The 17,666-nt window shown below is 58.2% G+C and overlaps 1 protein-coding gene across 4 annotated transcripts in view; it reads right to left on the reverse strand.

Annotated features, from left to right (window-relative positions):
- Nucleotides 1–17,666, reverse strand: part of MEGF6 (multiple EGF like domains 6) — a 106,779-nt gene that overhangs the window by 21,827 nt on the left and 67,286 nt on the right. For all 4 annotated transcript variants that reach the window (XM_070385093.1, XM_070385092.1, XM_070385094.1 and 1 more), the window contains 9 exons: nt 8,825–8,950; nt 7,793–7,915; nt 6,059–6,181; nt 5,593–5,730; nt 4,585–4,704; nt 4,110–4,232; nt 3,407–3,577; nt 2,941–3,072; nt 2,091–2,219 (listed from right to left, as the gene is read on the reverse strand). In XM_070385093.1, the coding sequence (XP_070241194.1) occupies nt 2,091–2,219; nt 2,941–3,072; nt 3,407–3,577; nt 4,110–4,232; nt 4,585–4,704; nt 5,593–5,730; nt 6,059–6,181; nt 7,793–7,915; nt 8,825–8,950 (1,185 nt within the window). The remainder of the gene's footprint in view (nt 1–2,090; nt 2,220–2,940; nt 3,073–3,406; nt 3,578–4,109; nt 4,233–4,584; nt 4,705–5,592; nt 5,731–6,058; nt 6,182–7,792; nt 7,916–8,824; nt 8,951–17,666) is intronic.

Genomic DNA, 17,666 nt, shown 5'->3' on the forward strand with positions numbered 1-17,666 from the left:
AAAGTCAGGAACAAGACAAGGGTGCCCACTTTCACCATTACTATTCAACATAGTTTTGGAAGTTTTGGCTACAGCAATCAGAGCAGAAAAAGAAATAAAAGGAATCCAAATTGAAAAGAAGAAGTAAAACTCTACTATTTGCAGATGACATGATCCTCTACATAGAAAACCCTAAAGACTCCACCAGAAAATTACTAGAACTAATCAATGATTATAGTAAAGTTGCAGGATATAAAATCAACACACAGAAATCCCTTTGCATTCCTATACACTAATAATGAGAAAACAGAAAGAGAAATTAAGGAAACAATTCCATTCACCATTGCAACGAAAAGAATAAAATACTTAGGAATATATCTACCTAAAGAAACTAAAGACTATATATATATAGAAAACTATAAAACACTGGTGAAAGAAATCAAAGAGGACACTAATAGATGGAGAAATATACCATGTTCATGGATTGAAGAATCAATATAGTGAAAAAATGAGTATACTACCCAAAGCAATTTATAGATTCAATGCAATCCCTATCAAGCTACCAACAGTATTCTTCACAGAGCTAGAACAAATAATTTCACAATTTGTATGGAAATACAAAAACCTCGAATAGCCAAAGCGATCTTGAGAAAGAAAAATGGAACTGGAGGAATCAACCTACCTGACTTCAGGCTCTACTACAAAGCCACAGTTATCAAGACAGTATGGTACTGGCACAAAGACAGAAATATAGATCAATGGAACAAAATAGAAAGCCCAGAGATAAATCCACGCACATATGGACACCTTATCTTTGACAAAGGAGGAAGAATATACAGTGGATTAAAGACAATCTCTTTAACAAGTGGTGCTGGGAAATCTGGTCAACCACTTGTAAAAGAATGAAACTAGAACACTTTCTAACACCATATACAAAAATAAACTCAAAATGGATTAAAGATCTCAACATAAGACCAGAAACTATAAAACCCTAGAGGAGAACATAGGCAAAACACTCTGACATACATCACAGCAGGATCTCTATGACCCACCTCCCAGAATATTGGAAATAAAAGCAAAAATAAACAAATGGGACCTAATTAAACTTAAAAGCTTCTGCACATCAAAGGAAACTATTAGCAAGGTGAAAAGACAGCCTTCAGAATGGGAGAAAATAATAGCAAATGAAGCAACTGACAAACAACTAATCTCAAAAAATATACAAGCAACTCCTACAGCTCAACTCCAGAAAATAAATGACCCAATCAAAAATGGGCCAAAGATCTAAATAGACATTTCTCCAAAGAAGACATACAGATGGCTACAACAAACACTTGAAAAGATGTTCAACATCACTTTATCAGAGAAATGCAAATCAAAACCACTATGAGGTACCATTTCACACCAGTCAGAATGGCTGTGATCCAAAAGTCTACAAATAATAAATGCTGAGAGGGTGTGGAGAAAAAGGAACCCTCTTACACTGTTGGTGGGAATGCAAATTAGTACAGCCACTATGGAGAACAGTGTGAGATTCCTTAAAAACTGGAAATAGAACTGCCTTATGATCCAGCAATCCCACTGCTGGGCATACACACTGAGGAAACCAGAAGGGAAAGAGACACGTGTACCCCAAATGTTCATCGCAGCACTGTTTATAATAGCCAGGACATGGAAGCAACCTAGATGTCCATCAGCAGATGAATGGATAAGAAAGCTGTGGTACATATACACAATGGAGTATTACTCAGCCATTAAAAAGAATACATTTGAATCAGTTCTAATGAGGTGGATGAAACTGAGACTATTATCCAGAAGGAAAAACATAAATACAGTATACTAACGCATGTATATGGAATTTAGAAAGATGGTAACGATAACCCTGTGTACGAGACAGCAAAAGAGACACTGATGTATAGAACAGTCTTATGGACTCTGTGGGAGAGGGTGGGAAGATTTGGGAGAATGTCATTGAAACATGTGAAATGTCATGTATGAAACGAGATGCCAGTCCAGGTTCAGTGCACGATGCTGGATGCTTGGGGCTGGTGCGCTGGGAAGGCCCAGGGGATGGTGGGGAGGTTGGGGAGGTTGGGGAGGGCTGCACCCACCGTCCTCACAGTGGGCTCCGCCGACCCCTGGGGGGCAGCGGCAGGCCCCCGTCACAGGGTCACAGGTCCCGCCGTTCTGACAGCTGCAGGAGAAGCTGCAGTTCTTCCCGAAGGTGTCCGGAGGACAAGCTGCAAGGGGGACAGAGGAGCTTAGGGTCGTCGGCCCGCAAAAGGACCCAGCACTCAGAAACCCCTCCAGAGATACAGACACCCTCCTGGGGGTCAAGCCTCCAGTTCAGAAGCAACTTCCCAGAGCAGCACCCAACGGCACTTGTGCCCCGGGACCCCGCCCACATGTATGGCAGACATCACTCATCAATCCTGCATCCTCTCCCTCTGAACTCCAACAGGTGCACCTTCTCAACCAGCACTTTCAGTCACTATGGCCTCTGAGACTAGAGGGCCGCTGGGCAGGGAGTGGACATGCCCTGGACAGAGGGTGGGAGAGAGCAGTGTTCAAATGTGCTTCAGCTGCCCACTTGCTGTGTGGCCTGGGGAAGTCACCTGTCCCCCCGGAGACTCTAGCATGACTGGCCTGCCCACCCACTGCTCTTCATCAGACCCCTTTTTGTCTCAGTTAGCTGCTAGCTTGCTTGTGGCTGGACCCTCATCGACCGTAACATCTCTGAGGGGCAGACACCAGGCTCTGCGAGCCCCCAGGGTCTCACAGCACCTAGAAGAGGACCTGGCGTGGAGAAGGCAGCTGGGAGACCCTGAAGGAATGAGTGAATGGAAGGACCCAGGAAGCCCCTGCCCAGGACGGTAGGAGGAGTGGACTGTCCGTGCCATGCAGGTCCTAGGGCTCCTGGGCCCTGTCCCCCACATAGCCCCGCCCCCATAGCAGCCTCACTCTCGTTGCAGACGAGCCCAGTCCAGCCATCGGGGCAGTCACAGCTGTCCAGCGTGGGGAGGCAGGTTCCCCCATTCCTGCAGTCATCACAGGTCAAGCTGCAGTCTGGGCCAAAGGTGTCGTCCAGGCAGACTGGGGGACGGATTGAGAGAGGAGCCTCAGAGCCTGGCCCCTCGCCCTGGACCCTACCCAGAGAAGGGGACACAGGGCATCCTCGGGCCATGCAGGCCCCACGTGGGTGAACGGAGACAAGGGAGCCACACAGGGGCCAGAAAGGGCCTTAAGTGGGCAGCCAGGCTCAGCCCCGGACACACTGGGCAGACTGAGCAAGCCTCTTGGCCTCTCTGAGCCTTGGTCAAACAAGGCGCTCACAGGAAGACTTCCTCATGCCCAGGACCGTAGGCTGGGCAGCAGCCGGGCCCAGGGGGTGCTGGCACAGAGGCCCGGGGACGGGCCCGCCTCTCACCATACTTTTCCTGCAGTGTGTGTTCGCCCCGTGCCTCGGCCTCTTCCTCCTCAGCCCCGACGTAGTCGTCTTGGAAGAGGTGGGGCAGCTCGTCCTGGAGCACCGCGACGTGCAGAGGGGGGCGCCCGAGGGGGAGGTGGCCGTCCAGGACCAGCTCGGGCAGCTCCAGGGCTGGGCAGAGCACGAAGGCCCCTGAGTCCCTGCCGCTCACCTGTCCTCGTCAGGATTGACTCCCCTGACCCTCGGTGCCACCCCAGGACCCCCACCTACAGACTCCACCATGCCCCTCCTCACCCTGGTCACCAGGAGTGAGCCTACTTCTCAGGACAGAGGAGGCTCCAGGTCCTGAGGACCTGACTCTCGCCACGTCCGCCCCAGCTGTCCCGGCTCCCACACTAGCCCGAGGGACCCTAAGTGTGGAGAGGGCGCGGGGACAGGAGAGCCCTCTGCTCTGGACATGGTCCTCAGTCCCTGAATGAAGTCCCTCCTCTCGTCTGGGAGGGGCTGAAGCTGGACCACTGGGACCCCAGCGTAACACCTTGCCTGGGGGCCCCTGTCTGTCCAGTCCCTCTCACCCACCCATCCCTAGCCCATCCCACAGTGGGAGGCTGGTCTAAGGTGAGGTCCATCCAGCTGGGAAGCAGGGAGTAAGGCCCCGGTGCTGCAGGAAGACAGGGTCCCATGGGGCCAGGCGGAGACTCACAGGTGCAACCCCTGCGGTCCTCGTCCAGCTGGTAGCCGGCCTCACAGGAGCACTGGAAGGAGCCGGCCAGGTTGGCGCAGTGGTGCTCGCAGCCACCGCGGCCAGAGGCGCACTCGTCCACGTCTGCGGGCAAACCCAGGGGTGGCGCCCGTCCTCCAGGGGTCGGGGCCTTGGGGCGGTGCTCCCGCCCCACCCCTCCCCATGGGATGGGGACCTGCTGGGTGACACCCACGCCACAGCCACCCTCCTGGCCTCCTACTCGAGAAAGGGCAGGCCAGAGGCAGTTGGGGGTGCAGGTCCAGCCCAGAGAGAAAGTGACCACACAGGGGAGGGAACAGGAAGGCCTCCACAAGCCTGCAGACGGCAGGCATTAAACCAACACCCAGAGACAGAGTGCTGGGCGGGGGCCAGAGCCCACCCCGTGTCATCCTTAGGACGGCCCACTCCCCAGCCACCCCAGCCGCCCACCACTCACCCTCACACCCGCAGCCATCCGCACTGAGCCGGTAGCCAGCATAGCAGCTGCACTCGTAGCCACCGGGGCTGTTGGTGCAAACCTGCTGGCAGCAGGGGGAGGCGGCACAGTCGTCGACGTCTGCAGGGCACACACCACAACCCAGCTGGCACCAGTGCCACCCACGTGCACTCCTTCCACAGCATGGTAGTGTGCACACACCTGCACACAGCCACACGCACACCTCACAAACACACCTACACACCACGTGCACACCTGCACACAACCACCTGCACACAACCACACGCACACGTGCGCACAAAATCCTGCAGGCAACCACACGCACACCCATGCACAACTACCTGCACACAGCCACACGCACACCTCACAAACACACCTACACACCACGTGCACACCTGCACACAACTACCTGCACACAACCACACACACACGTGCACACAAAAACCTGCACACAACCACACGCACACCCACCCACAACTACCTGCACACAACCACATGCACACCCACCCACAACTACCTGCAGGCAACCACATGCACACACACACTTGCACATGACTGTATGCACACCTGCATGTGAGTTGCACATACTCGCCCACAATCACATAGGCACCCAGGTACGTCCCCGGCCCCGCACACACGGCACACCAGGACGCAGGTGGCAGCCCAGGGCCACCCCGCCTGCTGTGGGAGCAGGGTAGGGAGTGGCAGGTGCTAGGAAGTGCCCGCTGATGCAGAGGGGATGCTCACGTGCCACAGCACATGGGTGTTGACCAAGTGGCTGAGCAGAGCTGCAGGTGGACATGGGGTGGTGGGTGCTCGGCGGGGTCTCGATGCTGCCTCTCACCAGGCCCCCTTGTACCACCCCCACCCCTTCCCGGGGCTGAGGGAACAGGACTGGGGGCAACAGGAGGGAGGTTCCCATTCACGGCATCAAACCCGGGCACTGCCCCAGGGCAGCAGCGAGCCTCTGGCTTGGGGGACGGCAGTCAGGAAGGAGGTGGCTCGCACCGATACACGTCCTCTGGTCCTCGTCCAGCTCGTAGCCATGGGGGCAGGTGCAGACGGGGCCCGCGCTGCTGTGGCTGCAGCCGTGGGAGCAGCCGCCGTTGTCTGCCTCACAGCTGTTCACAATCTCCATCTCGATCCCTGCGTCCAGAGCCACCAGGGACGTGGGATCAGTGCTGGGGGGATACCCCGAGCTGGCGCAGTCCTCCCGCCCTAGCTGCTGCCAGTCCACTGGGAAACAGGCTGCACGGAGCTCCTGGGCTCAGTGGACCCTGGAACCCTGTCCTCCTGGGGTCCCTCTGTCCTCCCCCATCCTCCCAGGACCCACAGTCAGCCCCCAGGCCCAACGCCGCCCTCGACTGACAAGGAAGTTCTGCCCCTCAGCCAAAGCGAGCCGACAGCTGTGGGGGCCTGGGGAGCCATGTGGCATCTCCACGCCCGGTGGTGCCGTCGCCCACTGTCCACTCACGGTAGCACTGCCGGCCATCAGCACCCAGCTCGTAGCCCGCATTGCACACACACTTGAAGGAGCCGTGCGTGTTGAGGCAGCCGTGTGCACACTGGGCCAGGCCCGTGGCACATTCATCCACATCTGATGGGAGACATTGGGGGTGAAGGGCACTTTGGGCCACTGGCCGGGGAGGTTCAGCCCCCAGAGGTGGTCTTCACCAAGGGGTCAGGGCCCAGGCGCCCTGTGCCAGTAGAGGCCCCCGGTGCCCTCTCCTGCTTCCCTCTGAGCACCTTTGCTTTCATCAACACACTCCAGGTGCAGAGCTGTGGTCCGTCCCAGGGCGAGGAGGGCACAGCTGGAAGTCTGGGTTCAGGCCCCACCAGCAGCAGCGGGCGCTGTTCCACCTCTCTGAGCCCACGGTCCCTGAGATGTGTGTGTGTCTGCTCTTGCCAAGCACCCCTCATCCAGGCCAGGCACAGAAGGGGCCTTTCGCCACCAGCCTCCGGGGGCCAGTGGGAGAAAGCGCACTCTGTCATCCAGGGTCAAGCTACATCTTCCCTGTGGCCGCGTGGCACTGGCCTCGGGACCTAGCATCCCTGATGACTGCCTCAGTCCCGCCGCCTAAGAGTCCCTGGAATGAAGCTGACCCTCAGCCTCATTTCCCACTGGGTTCTCTGAAGCCACTGTATTCGGAATGCCAGGACATGTCCATCACATTGGCAGTGAGACCTAGAACACTTTCCTGATAGTGACATGGAACAACAAGCTTCTACACCCACAGACCTGTCTCTCTGATGGCCGTCAGGCAGGACTCCTCGGGAAATGACCACAGCATGCCCTGGAGGCACCACATCACTTCAGAGACTCACCCCAGGAGTCAGGGGGACAGGCCCAGGCTGCTCATCCAGAACCACGTGTAACAGGGGGGAGCAGGGACACCCGAGTCCTGAGGTGGGGCAACCAACACCGCACAGTGGACGCCCATGCAGCCATGAGGTCGGAGCATGTTCTAAGAAGCTGTGCCCACCACGCTCTGGGGTGATGCTCTATGCACCCATTAACCAACAGCCTAGAGCCATGAGGTCGGAGCACGTTCTAAAAAGCTGTGTCCACCATGCTCTGGGGTGATGCTCTATGCACCCATTAACCAACGAGCCTAGAGACAACCTGGAAACTGGCTCAGGGATGTCACTCGGGTCACAGTGATGACCCTTTCTCTAATAAGCAGGTTGTTGTTTACTCGCTAAGTTATGTCTGACTCTTGCAACCCCATGGACTGTAGCCCTCCAGGCTCCTCTGTCCATGGGATTCTCCAGGCAAGAATACTGGAGTGGATTGGATTTCCTTCTCCAGGGGATCTTCCCAACTCAGAGATCAAACCTGCATCTTCTGCTTGGCAGGTGAGTTCTTCACCACTGAGCCACCAGGGAAGCCCTAACAAGCAGGTACTGGTTAGCTAACACCTAAGAGAGAGATTTAAAACTAACAAGGCACCCTGAGAACTGTCTTCCTGTAGACACGAGACTCTCTTTGGGAGCAGTTCCTTGAGCTCCCGCCCCTCCTCTCCATCTCCCACCCTCCACCCCGCCACCGGCAACCCCAGTCCTAGAGGTGACCCTGCATCATCCCAGGTCAGCCGAGAGTGACAACACGGGAACTGGCCCTGTACACACAGGCCCCTGAGGGGGGATGCAGGGAGCTGACCCCGTGCGGCTGACCTGGACTGGCCCTAGCACAGGGAGGGCGTCTTACCTTCGCAGGCCTTGTGGTCTACTGCCAGCTGGTAGCCCACGCGGCACTCGCAGTGGGCAAGGCCCCGGAGTGCCCGGCACCTGTGCATGCAGCCGCCATTCCTGTCTGCGCATGGGTTTCTCCCTGCGGTCATGGCCAGGAGGAATGGGGGCAAAGGGCAGGCGTGGAGGATCCAGCAGGTTTGGGGTCCCCACCCCAGGGCCTCTGGTGAGCCCCCACCTAGAGATCTCACCCCTCCTGCTCTGTCCTGACAGGCTGGGACGTGGACTAGGGGCCAGGGGAGCCCCAGGCACTCCCAGACGACTCCAGAGAAGACAGAGGGCGGTGAACGCATGGCCAGCTCCCCACCTCTCTTCTTGTCGGAGCCCCAGCCCTGTGAACTCGTGCCACCCTGCCCCACCGCTGGCCCACACTCAGTCCTGACCCCCAGGGACCTAGAAGGCCAGGTAGGGTGGGAATGACTCCCTCAGCACCAGCCCTGAACCCATCCCTTCCCACTTCTCAGGGGTCTCCTGGGCCTGCTCCACCTTCTCCGTCAGCAGAGGACCCCTTCCATGACCCACAGCCCTGGGACCCCAGGGCAAGGAGCCAGACAGGGCCTGGCCAGTCTCCTCTGCCTGAGGGCCAGGGCTGGGGCCTGCATGCCCACGCCAAGGCCAGGGCAGGCCTCAGAACTGAGACAACACAGGATGCCCTTCCTCTTCATGCCGGTACCCCCATCCTAAGCTTCCTGCCCCCAAAGATGTGAGATCCCAGAGCACAGCCTGACGGGCTTCCTCCCCAGGGCCCAGGGGGGCTGGATGATGCCCCATCACTCTCCACAGTCAAGGAGCCCCTGGTGTGATCACAGGTCAACCAAAGGCAACGACATAGATAGGACCCCTCAGACCCTCCTGCAACACCAGTGGCCAAGCAGGGAGGGTCTTGGCTGCATGATCCCCGGGGAAGGTCTAAAGGAGCATGGAGAACGGGCAGGGGGTCCCAGTGGAAGGCCCAGCCCTGATCCCCTGCCTTCACCCCTGGGACACTCACGGACGCAGCGCCTGCCATCCTCCTGGAGCTGGAACTCGGGCCGGCATTGGCAGCGGTGCTGGGTCACTGTGAGCTGGACGCAGTTGTGCTGGCAGCCACCATTGCCCACGGCGCAGGAGTTGATGGCTGGAGACCCGAGAGGAGTCAGGTCACCCCAGGAGGACGGCCCGGCCGAAGGGCTCCACCCCAGGCAGGCTCAGAGCACCTCCTGCAGGAAGCTTCTGGCACCTCCGAGCCCCTCCGTCCTTCCTGTCCGCGTCCCAAAAGCAGGGGCTTTGAGAGGGCAACACAGCTCCCGTCCAGGTCGCAGGCCTGGCTTTATTTCTCGGCCCACACATGGGACACACAGGGCCATGATCCGAATCTGGGTCCTCTGGTCCAGCCTGCCCCAGGACTGGATGTAAGGAGGCACTGCAGAGCACCCCAGTGGAAGCCCAGCCCCCGCCCCGCAACCCCGGGCACAGAGCACAAAACACCAGGCCCTGCTGAGGGTCAGGGCATCCAGGGCTCAGGGTCCAGCAGGCTGGGAGCCTCCCTGGAGGAGCAGGAGGCCAGCAGGGGCTGGGGAAGACCCAGACACGCCACTGTTGGTCATCAGGCCAGGGCAGAGCCACCATGACCTGCAGGCCTAGCCACCAGCTCGTCGGACCACTGCAGCACCCGCCCACCCCAGGTGGGGCCTCACCCCCACCTGACCTCACCCAGACCCCACTCCTCTCAGCAGCTGTGGGGACAGCACTTGGTGAGGTCAGAGCCAGGGACCCCCATCCCAGTCCTAGGATGCCAGGGGTCCAGGTGTTCCCGCTCAGGCCCACCTAGAGCAAGGCTCTTATGGGTCAGGCTAGCCAAGTGGGTGTCTATGTCCTGTGTGGATGCGTTGAGGCTGTGCCCAGGAAGAGGGCACTGGGCGAGACTGGGCATCCAGGGAGGACACCTGGCCTCCGGTAGCTCCACCAAGTCGCTGGTAGAGGCCTTGTGGTTAGGGAGGGACAGGTCCCCAGCTCTGCAGTAAAGCTTCAAGAATGCACCGCGGCGAGGCGCAGATCACTGCCCAGCGGGCCTGGGCCAGAGCAAGCCTGAGTGCTGGTACTAAACACAGCGACCGCCGGGGGGCAGGGATTCATCCCCAGACACCACCTGTGCTGTCATCACAGACTTCAGGGGGGCCTCAGGGCCTGAGTCTGGAGAGGCCATTCACTGTCAGTGGGTCTGGGGGCCAGGAGCGATCCACCCCACCACTGAGGCCCGTGGAGCCAGGAGCAGCCGTGTCTGCACGCAGAGCAAGCGAACAGCCTCAAGGCTCAGAGTGGCCAGGCCCACAGTGTCTGCCAAGAACAAGACTTCCTTCAAAGCAAGTATGCTCCCCAAAAGCCAAAACCCAGCACTCGCCATCCTGCTGGTTCCCCACGAGGAGTGTGTGGGGGAGGAACTAGAGCTGAGGGTACCCCCGGGGCTGAGCCAGCCCTGCTCTTGGGGAGGAGTGAACACCCGGGGTGCAGGGCGGGCTGTCTCCTGGCCACATCTGCCTCTGCCACGTGTTGAGGGGGAGCAGCAGAGACCCGAGATCCGGTTCGGACCGAGGCAAGCAGGATGGCCATGTCTCCGGTCCCAGACAGCCTCTAGGCCCCCTCTGCAGCCACCCACCCCCAATTCTGCGCTGACCCCCAAAGCCCCACATTCCTCCCCCGAGACAGCTCTGCTTAACCCACTGCCATCAACTCCAGAGGCTTCCAAGTATGGCCTGAGCCAGCCCATTCCTGGGGCCCTGTCTGTGTTTACAGCACCAACTGCATCACTGCTCAGAGCTCATAACAAGAACCAGAAGCCCATCCTGGCAGCGCCGGGCAGGCACACAGAGAGAGGGCCAGGGGAACGGCTGGGCAGACACTGCGGCTGCAAGGACGTCCCACAGAGCTATGGCAGGACCCCCGAGACGGGTCCAGGGGCGACCTGGTACTGGGCCCACAGAAGCCCACCGGGGAAGAAATCCCACGGAGGTGTCCAGCTCCCCATGCAGCTTTGAGCCTCCCCAATACCAGCCCGAGTCTCTTGCTCTGCTGCACAAATCCTAACGTTCCAGATGCCCCCAAGCTGTGCTACACACGAGGAAGCCAAGTCCCACATCATCATCTCACACATCCTGTGCCCAGGATGCCCGGAAAGCTTAGCAAGGTAGTTTTTCTCAGGCGCTGGGCTGTACAGCTCAGGGGAGGGCCAGCCTCTGCATGCCCAGTGCCTAGAGCTGGGGATAAAGCTTCCAAGCCCTCAGGTCACTGTGAGTCATAGCCATGGAGTCCACATACCATTGCCCCATGCCTGAATGGACCAGGCTCAGAGCTGAAGCTTCGAGCTTCAGGAGCGAGGGGGTTCCACAGCCCCTAAGGGGACCAATGTTTGTGTACCTCTGCAATTCACATGTGCACTTCTAAAACTCAACCATCAATGTGCCCATATTTGGAAGTGAAATAATGAATTGTGGTGCTGGAGAAGACTCTTAAGTCTTGGACTGCAAGGAGATCAAACCAGTCAATCCTAAAGGAAATCAACTCTACTTTGGCAACAAAGGTCCATCTAGTCAAGGCTATGGTTTTTCCTGTGGTCATGTATGGATGTGAGAGTTGGACTATGAAGAAGGCTGAGCACCAAAGAATTGATGCTTTTGAACTGTGATGTTGGAGAAGACTCTTGAGAGTCTCTTGGACTGCAAGGAGATCCAACCAGTCCATTCTGAAGGAGATCAGCCCTGGGATTTCTTTGGAAGGAATGATGCTAAAGCTGAAACTCCAGTCCTTTGGCCACCTCATGAGAAGAGTTGACTCATTGGAAAAGACTCTGATGCTGGGAGGGATTGGGGGCAGGAGGAGAAGGGGATGACAGAGGATGAGATGGCTGGACGGCATCACTGACTCAATGGACGTGAGTCTGGGTGAATTCCGGGAGTTGGTGATGGACAGGGAGGTGTGGCGTGCTGCGATTCATGGGGTCACAAAGAGTCGGACATGACTGAGCGACTGAACTGAACTGAACTGAATGCTGAAGCTGAAGCTCCAATACTTTGACCACCTGATGAGAAGAGACAACTCATTGGAAAAGACCTTGATGCTGGGAAAGACTGAGGGCAGGAGAAGCGGGTGGCAGAGGATGAGATGGTTGGATGGCATCAGTGACTCAATGGACACAAATTTGAGCAAACTCAGGGAGACAGTGAAGGACAGGGAAGCCTGGCATGCTGCAGTCCATTGGTCGGACATGACTTGGTGACTGGACAACAACAATTCCGGTTAAATGAGGTCATAAGGGTGGGGCCCTGATCCAACAGAATTTGTGTCTTTAAAGAAAAGATATAAGGACTTCCCTGGTGGTCCAGTGATTAAGACTCCAGGCATCCAATTCAGGGGACATGGGTTTGATCCTGATCAGGGAACTAAGATCCCACATGCCTTGCAACCCGAAAAATTAAACTAAAAATATTTTTTGGCTTCTCTGGTGGCTCATACAGTAAAGAATCTCCCTGCAATGCAGGAGACCTGAGTTTGATCCCAAGATTGGGAAAATCCCCTGGAGTAGAAAATGGCAAATCACCCCAGTATTGTTGCAGCCAAAAAACATAAAAGTATTTGTTAACAATAAAGACCTCCCTTTCTCTAATATGGGAAGGAGCTTAAAAAAAAAAAAACAAAACAGGAAAGACATAAAGTCTCTCTCTGTCTCTGTCCCCATGGCCACACGAGGCAACAGCAGGAAGAATGTTCTCATCAGGGATTGGATTGGCTGGGACCATGAGTGAGAACTGTCAGCCTGCAGAACAGTGAGAAGATGAACTTCTCTAAGCCGCCCAGTCGGTGCGTTGGTTAGGGCAGCCTGAGCCGACTACTGCACCTTCACTTCCCAATTTGCAAGCACCAGAACCAGGGGACTCGCAGGTTCTAACAGAAACGAAAGTGAAAGCGTTAGTCATTCAGTCGCATCTGACTCTTTTGTGACCCCATGGACTGTAGCCCACCAGGCTCCTCCATCCATCGGATTTTCCAGGCAAGAATGCCTCCCAGGGATTTTTGAGACCAAGGCATCAAACCCATGTCTCCACCAGGGAAGCCCTGGGTTCTAATAGTGCAGGCTACAACTCCGTCTTTCGCCTGCAGGGGTCGCTCCAGCCCAGAGCCAGGTGTGAGGAAACTGGACCTTCTAGATGTCCTACAGGGAGGAGGATCTGCTCCATCCATGCTGGTTGACTAGCCACTGCTGGAGATGCAGGTGGTACCACCTGGAGCCCAGCATTAGGTGTGTGTGAGTGCCATGGAGGTGCAGGTAGGGCTCTGCACAGTTGACCTGCAAGGCAGCTCCGCTGGCGAGGCCCTGGCCTGGGACACCAGCACGGTGGCCCGCCCGAGCTGGTCATTCAAGGGGCTGTGCCTGGCAGGCTGCTGGCGTTAGGACAAGCCTGTTGGCAGCGTGCTGAGCCCACCAGCCCACTCTGCTCTAGCCTCCAACCCCAGCCGGTGGATCAGAGCAGGATGGATGGCAGCTTCGTGGGTTCGTAATGACTGCCCTCAGACTGGCTTGGCTTCCAGGTCCCAAGAGCCTCACACCACGTGTGGTCAGCAGCCATGTACAGCCCATACTTCTAGGAAGCCCTCTGTTGGCCACAGGGCTGGGATGGTGGGACTGGAAAGGGGTGGTCCGCCGGCTCAGCCAGTGGGGGAGACTCATGTGGGCTTGGCCCGCCGGGTACTCCTTAGCAGCTCACGGTTTGCCTACAGCCTGGCCTTATGCATCCTGCCCCATCCCCGACCCTCTGCTGGGGCCTCCACACTGCCCAGGGTGGCACAGTTCCCCTGCAGCATAGATTCAGCCGCTCCCACCCACAGGCCACACTCCCTCCCACCCACCGGCACCCACATCACAGACTGCACCGCCCAGCACCCACGCTCACCAGGCCCGGCCAGAGAAAGCAGCAAAGCTTGGACACAGGCCCTGCAGCTGCCCTACCCAGTGCCTGCCCACCTCAGGACATGCACTCACAGGTGAGGACCCGGGCTCTGCAGCCCCTGGTACACATTCCAAGGTCATCCGCATTCTCACACCTCTCCCCACTCCCACGCTGTGCTCCCTGCTAGGTTCTGCCCTCATAAACTCTCTGACTCTAACCCCCCACCTCCTGAGGCCCCAGTCTGCCCCTGCTTCCCCACAGGGTCTCTGCATCCAGCCCAAGGGTCTGTGGGCACTGCCCCGGCTTCCCCAGGTCAGGGTGCAACCCTCCCGTCCTCCCTGGGCACTGGCAGCCTACAGATACAGGGCCTGGTCTCGGGCACAGGGGTGACCTCCCAGGATGGCCTCGGGCAGGGTGGCCCTTCCTGCTCCCTGTTCAGACTCAGCGGCCCCTTGGGGCTGGGAAGGCACTTTCAGAAACTGCAGCCTGGTTCAGGCCTGGAGGTGACTTGAAAACGTGGCCAGAACTGTGTCTGTGGTTTGCAGGGACGAGCTCTGCCAAACAGCCTAGCAGTCTCCACCCCTCTGCTGCCTGTGGCTTTGCCAACGAAGCCTTCAGGGGCCCTGGAAGCCTCCCCGTCAAGGAGTCAGGGGACAGCAGGCTGTGGGGCCCTGTGCAGACACCTTGCTATCCCCTCACCGGGGAGACCCAGGCCTGGGGAAGTGTCTGCCCCGAGGCCACTTAGCACACCTGAGGGAGAACCCCAAAGGCAGGCGGGGTGCAGGAAGAGCCTTCCCGTACTGTGGGCACTGTGTGTGCCCTCAGTTGCTCAGTCGTATCCGACTCTTTGCAGCCCCTTGGACTGTAGCCTTTCAGGGCCTCTGTCCATGGGACTCTCCAAACAAGAATGCTGAGGTGGGTTCCCTTTTCCTCCTCCAGGGGCTCTTGCAGTGGGGCTCATCTGACTCCAGACCACCAGGGGTGCAGGCTGACAGCAGAATCCTCCCCACAGTATCCATCCAAAAGACTCAACAGGCCTGAGGCCGAGGGGAGGAGGAGGAGGGGACCTGCCTCTCTCCAGGGGCTGGCCCCGGGGCGTCACAGGGGCCCCTCTGCTCGTTGACAGTGACATCATGGCCCCTCAGACGGGGTGTGCTGCTCACCATGGGGGACATTCAAGGCCAGGATCCAGGAGGGACCTCTGGGCAGGAGTCACCCTAGCCCGGAGGAGGAGGGTTTCCCAAAGACCGGGAGTGGGTCTCCGTGGGTCTGCCTGGGTGCACTGCATGGCACAGAAAAGAACAGGTGCCCCCAGGCTCGCCGCCCAGCACAGCTCTCTGCAGCTCCATTTCCCACAGTCTGGGGAAGGACAGGGCCCAGTTCCTCATCCCTGAGGGTGAGAAGCAGGCTGGACCAGCCCTCGGCCTCTCTGCCCACCTCTTCCCACCCCAGAGCCTGCTGGGGCGGGGGTGGGGACAAACCCAGGGGGCTCCCAGGTGGAGCCACCAGGAGGTGGAGCACCCAGGACACCAGGCTGCTTCTGCTTCTTTCTCTTGGGCCCAGGCTGGACAAGAGCAGCCAAGGTCAGACGTGAGGCACTCAGGGGCTTTGAGGCTGACAGCAAGATCCTTCCTGCAAATTTTCACTTTAAAAATGGAAACTTTTTCCCCGTTATTTGCAAGGGGCCTTTTACAAGGGAGGGGCGCAGGAAGACTGTGTGCTTTCTGTCTTCTCCCTGCCTCTAAAGCACCTTGAAAGAGTGTTTCAAGTTTCCCCTTGTCTGTTTCAAGGCCTCCCCACCTCCTTAAGCAAAACCACCTTTGAAGACTTCCCAGATCCCTGGGTACCATGATGCGGCACCAACCTGAGAGCTCCCAGCATGCAGGGCCTTCCCACCCTGTATGGAGGAAGAGCTGTCACATCCCTGTGGGTACCTTCTTTATTCTCACTCTCTAGCATTTCCATAACCCTCATTCCAAGCTGCTGAAGGGAGGGGTGCCCGGACCTGTCCCCTGCCTGCCCTGCCAGTCCCAGGAGAGCTCAGAGCACTCCTCCCCTTGCCCAGAGGATCCCAGCAGGCCCCAGGGAGGGGGTCCAGGGCAGCTGTGCTCCAACTGCGCAGCCCGCCTGCAGCTGGCCTGCGTGGGGGAGGGGACAACTGGGGAGGGGCCCAGTCCTACGCTGATCTTCCCATCAATGTCTGCTGAGACCCTAGGGTGGGCTGGGCCCAGAGAGTGCCCCCATTGTGAACCTCAGACAAGGCCACCAGCTCCTCCCCACACCCTGCGGTCTGGGAGTCCTGGAGGAGAAGCGGGGAGGGCCCACACCTCTCACAAAGCAGCAGGGACTTCCAGCAGCCTGGCAGGGGCCAGGCAGTGCCCTTCACCAGGCCCCACCTGGAGCCCCTCATCTGGTGCTCGGCCGCCCTACCCATCCCAGGGCCGTAGGTCAGGTGCTCTGCTGCTGGGGAGGGTCCCTCCACAACCCAAAGGGGCCCTTCAGGGAGAAGGGAGGGTGCCCCTAGAGCAACTGCTTCCTGCTCTGCCTGGGAGAAAGTCCCCAGGAGACCCCTATCTGCTCTGGAAACTTTCCAGCAAAGCCCGGGCCCCCCACAGGGAAGGCAGCCCCCAACAGACCCGGGCTGACAAACCCACATCACTCCCAGGAGACCTGGGGGTTGGCCTGCAGGTGTCAGCTCCCAGGAATTTCAGATACTTGGAATCTGCCCACAGGTGTGCGTGAGTGTGAGTGAGTGTGTGCAGGGGACGTGGCGTGTATTTCCCGCCACGACTGGAAGTTGCGGAATGTGGGTATTTCACCTGCCCCCTTTGGCGGGAGCAGACAGGAGGTGGGTGGCCAGGAGGTGAGCACAAGCACCCAAGAGAGCTGCAGACCCCCTGAGGTCCTGGGGACCATACAGTCTAGGGGTACAGAGTTGACGGTGGTAGGCAGAGGGGGTGGTAAGGTCCCAGCAGCCTCATACCAGGCTGTGCAGACCACACTGGGGGTCCTGGCATCAGATCTTTAGAAGACTCTGTGTTGTTACTGCTTTTCAGTCTCTCAATCGCGTCTAACTCTTTGCAACCCCAGCGACTGCAGCACACCAGGCTTCCCCGTCCTTCACCATCTCCTGGAGTTTGTTCAAACTCATGTCCTTTGAGTCGATGACGTGAACAAATGCCACAGATGGAGACTTCAGGAGCCTCGAGCCCAGGCGTCTCCCAGGGAAGGGCTCCAGCATGGTGATGGGCTGGGCTGGGCTAGGCTTTCCTCCTGGGCTGCCTGAAGAAGGCTATCCCCCTCCAGAAGCGGGGTATTCCTCCTGGGCTGCCCGACGCCAGCAGCTGAAGGCACTGTTAGAGATTGCCACAATCCTCCCAAAGCCCTGACAGGCACCCTCCCCTTTGCGTGCTGTTTACCCATTCTGGCAGCTCAGTGAAGACCACTATCTGGTGGACTAGGGGGATCCAGGGAGACAGGAGGGTGTCCCAGCCAAGCCCACCCTGGACCAGCCCCCAGGGACACCCTTCTTTGAGAAGAACCTGCCCCAGAGGAAGGGAGAATACAGGGGACCCGGGGACCAGCAGCCGGGCTGCACTCTGTTGCATTTGTCCTGAAGCACATCACAACATTCCTGCATCTGTTTCCACTTTCCAGCTCTGAAACTTTACAGGGCAGCGGCCTCGCTCCCTGAGTGGCGGCCCGGACATGTGAGCGTGTCTGCTGGGGAGGGCCCCCCAGGGCTGGCAGGCCGCCCTGCCACATAGCAGCGAGGCGTGCAGGAGGGAGGCTGCTCAGAGCCCGCCTGGGCCCACTCCGGGTCTCCAGGGTGGAAAGAAGAGGCTCCCTGCCACAGCCAGGGAGAGAGCCCTGGCCAGGGAAGGTGACCACCAGCCCAGCCCCCAGAGAACA

Source organism: Bos mutus, chromosome 16 (genome assembly GCF_027580195.1).
Source record: "Bos mutus isolate GX-2022 chromosome 16, NWIPB_WYAK_1.1, whole genome shotgun sequence".
NCBI lineage: Eukaryota > Metazoa > Chordata > Mammalia > Artiodactyla > Bovidae > Bos > Bos mutus.